At 44.0% G+C, this 6,622-nt stretch overlaps 1 protein-coding gene across 1 annotated transcript in view; it reads left to right on the forward strand.

The window, feature by feature from the left end:
• The window catches only part of LOC125034912, a 43,474-nt gene extending 36,852 nt beyond the window's left edge, over positions 1–6,622 (forward strand). Inside the window, exons 7-10 of the mRNA XM_047626959.1 lie at positions 983–1,071; positions 5,501–5,682; positions 6,260–6,379; positions 6,508–6,622. Coding sequence (XP_047482915.1) covers positions 983–1,071; positions 5,501–5,682; positions 6,260–6,379; positions 6,508–6,622 — 506 coding nt within the window. The remainder of the gene's footprint in view (positions 1–982; positions 1,072–5,500; positions 5,683–6,259; positions 6,380–6,507) is intronic.

The raw sequence follows: 6,622 nt of genomic DNA on the forward strand, positions 1-6,622 counted from the left end.
AGGGTTAGGGGGAAAGGGAATAAGGGGTAGGGTAAGGTAAAGGGGTGGTAGGGGGTAAGGGAATAAGGGGTAGGGGTAAGGGATAAAGGGGTATGGGAGCAAGGCGATAAAGGGTAGGGGAAGCAAGGATAAGGGTAGGGAGCAAGGGATAAGGGAAGGGGAGTAAGTGCTAAGTGGGTAGGGAGAAACGGGATACGGGGTAGGACGAAAGGGAATAAAGGTGTAGGTGGTACTCCTGTCACCTGGACCCCCCACACGCTATTGCCTACTCTGCACCGTACTTTTTACCGAGCACCTTTGTCTTTTTACCCTTTCACCGTGTACTATCGCCCCTTCAACGTTTACGTTCACCCCTACTTCTTATACCCCTTTTACCTTTTGACCTTTTATCATCTTTGTCTTTCTACCCTTTTACCCTGTTACTTGTCTCCTCTGAGCCATCTAGCCCCCTGTTGGTACTTTCCTACCCGTTCGTACCTTTCCTAATGTTTTCCTTCCTTACTTCACCTTGTTTCTCCTTTTTAGCCTTTCACCGTTTTGAACTGCTTTCTCACCGGCACACATTGTTCGGTTCTCCCCTTTCACCGTTTACGTGCTACCTTTCACGCTTTTACTTCGCCCTTGGCCACCGTTTACTGTTCCTCACCTTTACCTATTTCACGGTCTAACCTTTCACCTGGGTACTTTCTCCCTTTCAGACCCTGTACGTCTACCGTTTTACCTTATTGACGCTGTTGACGTGCTTTACCTTTTACGTTCTACCGTTTGACCTTAGACGTGTCTCCCTGTTCACCCGTTGACGTTCCTCCCTGTGCACCTTTGGAACTTTGACCGTTCCCCAATTACTTCCGCCGTTCACATCTTTTACTGTTCTCCCTTTCACCTCGTTTACTGTTTACCTTTCAACCTTGTACTTCTTCCCTACTTCACCTTTTACTTTCTACTGCTGACCTATTACGGTGTTATCCTTTCACCTTTTTAGCGTTCTCCCTTGCACGGCTTTACATTTCGTACCGGTCACCTGTTACTGTCCCGTGCACCTTTGACGGTTCTACCGGTACACCTTTACTGGTTAACCTTTTCCTTTTACCTCGGTCGACCTTTCACCTTTGACTTTCTCCCGTTGCACCTTTTAGTTTCCTCCCCTTTCACCTGTTACTTGCTCCCGGCACCTTTTACTTGTCACCGTTTTCCGCTTTTACTGTTTCTACCTTTCACGCTTTTTCATTTCTACGCTTTAACCGGTACTTTCGACATTGCACCTTTACTTTTAACCTGTCCACCTGTTACTTTTTACCGTTTCACCTTTTACTTGTGGTACCTTTCACCTCTTTATCTCTCCCTTTCCACGCTGGGTTTGACTGGTTACTGGTCACCGTGGACGTTCTCCCTTGTCACCCTTTGACTGTTGTACCTTTCACCTTTTACTTTCTCCCTTCACTCTTGTTACTGTGTACCTGTACGCTTTACCCTTTCCCTCTTTGACCAGGTCTTACCGTTCTACCTTTCACTACTTTTACTTTTACCTTTCACGCGGTTGACCGTGCGCCCGTGCACCTAGAGTACTGTTTCAACCTTTTCACCTGTTTACTTTTTAGCCTTGACCTTTTATTTCTACCGTTTCACCTGTTTTACGGTTTAAACCTTACACCTTTTTCTTTCTTACCTTTGACCTTTTTAACATTTTACCTATCACCCTTTGTCTGTTAAACCTTTCACAGCTTTTACGCTGCTGGGACCTTGACCCTTTACCTTTTTACCTTTTCACCATTTGTACCTCTCTCCCGTTCCACCTTTTACTTTTATACCGCTTCACCTTTTACTTTCTGCCCGTTCACCGTTTTACTTATTACCTTTCACCTTGTACTTTCTCCCTTTCACCTGTACTTGTTAACCTGTTACCTCTTTTACCGCTCTCTTTTCATGTCGTACTTTCTACCTGTCACACTTTACTTTGTCCTGTCACCTGTGAACTACTTTTTACCTTGTCACCTTTTACGTTTTTACCATTTCACCTTTACTTTCTCCCTTTCACGATTTTGACTTCCTACCTTTCACCTTTCCTTATCTACCTGTCACCTTTACGTTATACCGTTCAACCCTTTTTACTCTCTCCCTGTCACCATTTACTATTTAACCTTTCAGCCGTTTACGTCTCTCCCATTCACCTTTACTGTTGACCTTTTACCTTTGACTTCTTTTTTTTTTAAACCTTCACGCTTTGACTTTTTACCTTTCACCTGTTAGACTTCTACCACCTGTCAACTTGTTACTGTTAACTTGCACCTTTACCTCTCCCTTGCACCTTTTACTTCGTTTACCCTTTTACTCCTTTTGACTTTTGTAACCTGTCACCACCGTTTTGACCTCCTCTTCCCCTTTCATCACCTTTTACTTTTTTCACCTTTTCACCTTTTACGTTCTGTGACCTTGCTCCTTGGTACGTGTCTACCTTTCACCTTGTACATGTTTTCTACCTTTTTTCACACTTTTACGATCTGACCTTTTACCTGTACTTTTTACCTTGTACCTTTTACCTTATTTTACCTCTTCACCGTTTACGTCTCTCCCTTTCACCTTTTACGAGTTTTAACCTTTCACCTTTTACTCTCTCCCTGCACCGTTTGACTTTTTTACCGTCAACCGTTTTACTGTCTTTTCACCTTTAACTCTTTACCACGTATTTACCTTTCTCCCCTTTTGACTTGTTTACCTTTCCACGGAGGCCCATTTTCACTTTTACCTTTTACCTTTTACCTTTTTGACCTTTCACCTGTCTACTCTTACTTCTTTGACACCTTTACTCACGCCCCTTTCACCTTTGACTTTTTTAGCCTTTTATCCTTTTACCTTGTTACCTTTCACCTTTCTACTCTCTCCCTTTTCACCTTTTCCTTGTTTAGCCCTTGTCCACCTTTTACTTTCTACCTTACCGTTGACGTTACCTTGCACCTGTACGTCTACCTTTTCCTTTAACTTTTTACCTTTCACCTTGGACTTTTGACCTTTTACCTTTTACTTTTGTACCTTCACCTTTTACTCGTTACCTTTTCACGCTTTTACTGGTTTACCTTTCACCTTTTACTTTTACCTTGCACCTTCACCTTTTACTTTTGACCTTCACCTTTTACTTTTACCTTTTTCTACCGCTTATTTCACTTATTACCTAGTTCACCTTTCCCCTTGTACTTTTTGACCTTTCACCTTTTACTTTCTACCTTTCACCTTTTACGGTCTTTACCTTTACTCTTTGACGTTTACCTTCACCTTTTACTCTTTGCCCTTTCCACCGTTTTACTGTTTACCTTTCACCTTGTACTTTTACCTTTTCACCTTTCTCCTTGTACTTTTTAAGCCCTTCACCTTTTATCATTGATACCCCTTTTACCTCTTTACTTTTTTAACGCTTTCACCTTTCACTCTTTTTTACTTTTTACCGTGTCACCGTTTACTTTTAGCGCCTTTGACCTTTGACTGTTACCTTGTTACCTTTTACTTTTTTAGCCTCTTACCTTTTTACGTCTACCTTTCCCTTTTCTACTTTTTACCTTTCACCTTTTATCTTTTTACCTGTATATCCAACCGTTTTACTTTTTACCTCTGTGACCGTTTTCTTTCTACGTTCACCTTTTACTTTTCAGCCTTACACCTGTTTACCTTTGTTAACCTTATTACCTTTTACTTTTTGACCTTTCAAATTTGATAGATCTATTTGACCTTTCACTCTTGTACGTTACATAGTTTTCAACTCTTTGACTTTGTTACCTCTACCTTGTTACGTTCACCGTTCACCTTTTACTTGCTACCTGTACCTTTTACTTTTTACCTTTCACCTTTTACTTTTTACGCTTTTAACCTTATACTTTTTACCTTTTACCTTTTACTTCTACCTTTCACCTTTACGTGTCTACCTTTCACCTGTACCTTTCTACCGTGTTACCCTTTTACTTTTACCCTTTCTACCTTTTTACTCTTCTCTCCCTTTTCGAGCCGTTTACGTTTTTACCTTTCAACTTTGACTGGCTACCCGTGCACCTTTACTTTTACTTTTCACCTTGACTTTTTACCATTTCACCTATGACTTTTACCTTTCACCTTTTACTTTCGACCTTTGTACCTTTGTACTTGTGTACACATTGTTTACCCTGTGGAACTTTGTGAACGCTTTTACCTTGATGCTTCACCGGTCACCTTTTACTTTCTCCACTTTCCCCTTTTGACGTTTCGACCTTTCACCTTTACTTTCTACCTTTACCCTTTTACTTTTCACTCTCTTGCCGCCTTTTACTTCTCCCTTTCAATCTCCTTTTCCTTTTTACCTGTCACCTTTAGCTTTCTACCTTTCACCTTGACTTTCTCCCTTCACCCTTTTACTTTCTCCCTTTCACCTTTTACTTTCTACCTTTACCGTTTACTTTACCATTCACCTTTACTTCCCCGTTCACATTTTACTGTGCTACCTGTCACCTTGTAACTTTCTACCCTTTTGACCTTGTACTTTTCACCTGCACCTTTTAGCTTTCGACCTTTTACCTATTTACTGTTTTGACCGTTTACCTTTACTTTTCGTCCCTTTCACCTTTTACATTCTACCTTTTCTACCTTGACTGTTCCCTTCTCACGCACTGTACTTTCGAACCTTTTACCGTTTTACTTTCACACCTTTGACTTTTTACCTTTCTCCTTTTACTTTTTTACCCCATTTCACCTTTGACGTGTCTCCCTTTCGACCTTTTACTTTCTACCTTTACCTTTGACTGTTCACCTTTCACCTTTACTTACTACCTTTTACCTGTGACTTTTCACCGTGCACCTTTTACATTTTAACCTTTCACGCTTTTACTTTTTACCTTTCACGCTTTTACTTTTCTCCCCTTTCACCTTTTACTTTTACCCCTTTAGCTCTTTGACTTTCGACCTGTTACTCCGTGGACTTTCTACCGTGACCACTGTTCACCTTTCACCTCCTAAATTCTTTACCTGTACTTAACGTACTCCATCCTCACCATCCCGTACCTACCAGACTCAATGTACGACCCCACTACTCACTCCCACGCCCCCCGACCTACGCCCTCCCTCCCGCTTACTGACAACACGCACCACACACAAACAACACATTCACTCTTTCACTCACGCCCCCACCATCTCCTCCCCACGACCTGACGTACTCACCTACTACACTCCCTTCACTCCCCAACAGACCCTCCCACCGCTCTCTCTCTCTCTCTCTCTGCGCTCTCTAACCTCCCCCGCCAACCCCGCCACACGGCCTTACCCACGCCCTCGCTCTCCAACTCCACACACCCCCGGCATCCCTAAATCCCCCACTCACTCATTCCCCAACACACACAAATACTACCACACCCTGCCCGCCGATACCAAAGCACCCCAACACTCCCCCCCACCCTCGCACATCATCACATCCCAACCCTCCACCTAGCAAACCACACATCAGCCTTCAAAACTACCCTTGCCACTCCTAATACTCCTATATAACCAGGCGCACCCAATTAAGACCAAAGCACAGTCCCTACAGCAGCGACAGGCAATCAAATCCGGCATGGGGCAACCCGTGACACGGACAGTACCAATCAATCGTCCCATGCGGCTTCCTGTCAACCGTGCCAAAGAACAAGTAGCCATGAAAGAAACGCCCAGGACACAGCGAAAAGCATCACTATAGTAAGAAACAGTGCAAGACCCGACCCTCAGAGACAATCACAACGGTGATCATATCAAACGCAACGGTAGTACAGACAAAAAACATATCGATTAGGACCCTTCCGCTCCAAAACGCATGTCAGGACTGCCGCTCTATATAATTCGTGGAAAAAATGGGCGCACACGGAAATGTAGACAATACATTCTCTCATCTGTAGACGTTTAAGTCTTGTAAAATTTTTACTTTTTTCTTCTGTTTCTAAGTTCCACACACAAGTATCACTAACAGAGAGAGAAGAAGATAGGTTTGTGTGGGTGATAGGGGGCGAGGTGCCCCACACAGCAACACAGGAACCTCACCCACCCACCCAGAGAGAACGGAGATAGGAGAGTGAGAGCGAGAGAGAGAGTGAGAGAGATTAAAAGAGCGAGCAGAGCGCGAGAGACCTCGTAGCGAGAGGAGAGAGATACCTCCAGCGCACACTTTCATCTGCGGCCAGAGCCCGCGAGGGAGCCTAGCTAACTAGACTATATATCTCTAAAGCACCTATATAAAGACTTAACGGACAGCACACGCTCTCCATCACACTCACTCCAGCAACCCCCGACTACCCCCACACCAGCACCACACCCTCTACTCACCCCCATGCAACACCACCACCACACCCACCACCAACCCCCCACCCATAATGGTTCCCCTCACCAACCACACCCAGACGTCCACCACCAGCACCACCAACACCACCAGTCACAAACACCACATATCAAAACTCCCCCCTCCACCCACCACTACCCCAACCACCATCTGAGAACAGCACTCCATGCTTAACACGCCCTCGCGCACAGAAAACCATACACCACCCCGCCAACACCACTTCCACACCACCAAAAAACAGTGCTCAAAATAAACAACTACAAAAATGCCACTACCACAGAACAAGAACCAGGCCGCTACAACTAA

Source organism: Penaeus chinensis, chromosome 19 (assembly GCF_019202785.1).
Source record: "Penaeus chinensis breed Huanghai No. 1 chromosome 19, ASM1920278v2, whole genome shotgun sequence".
NCBI lineage: Eukaryota > Metazoa > Arthropoda > Malacostraca > Decapoda > Penaeidae > Penaeus > Penaeus chinensis.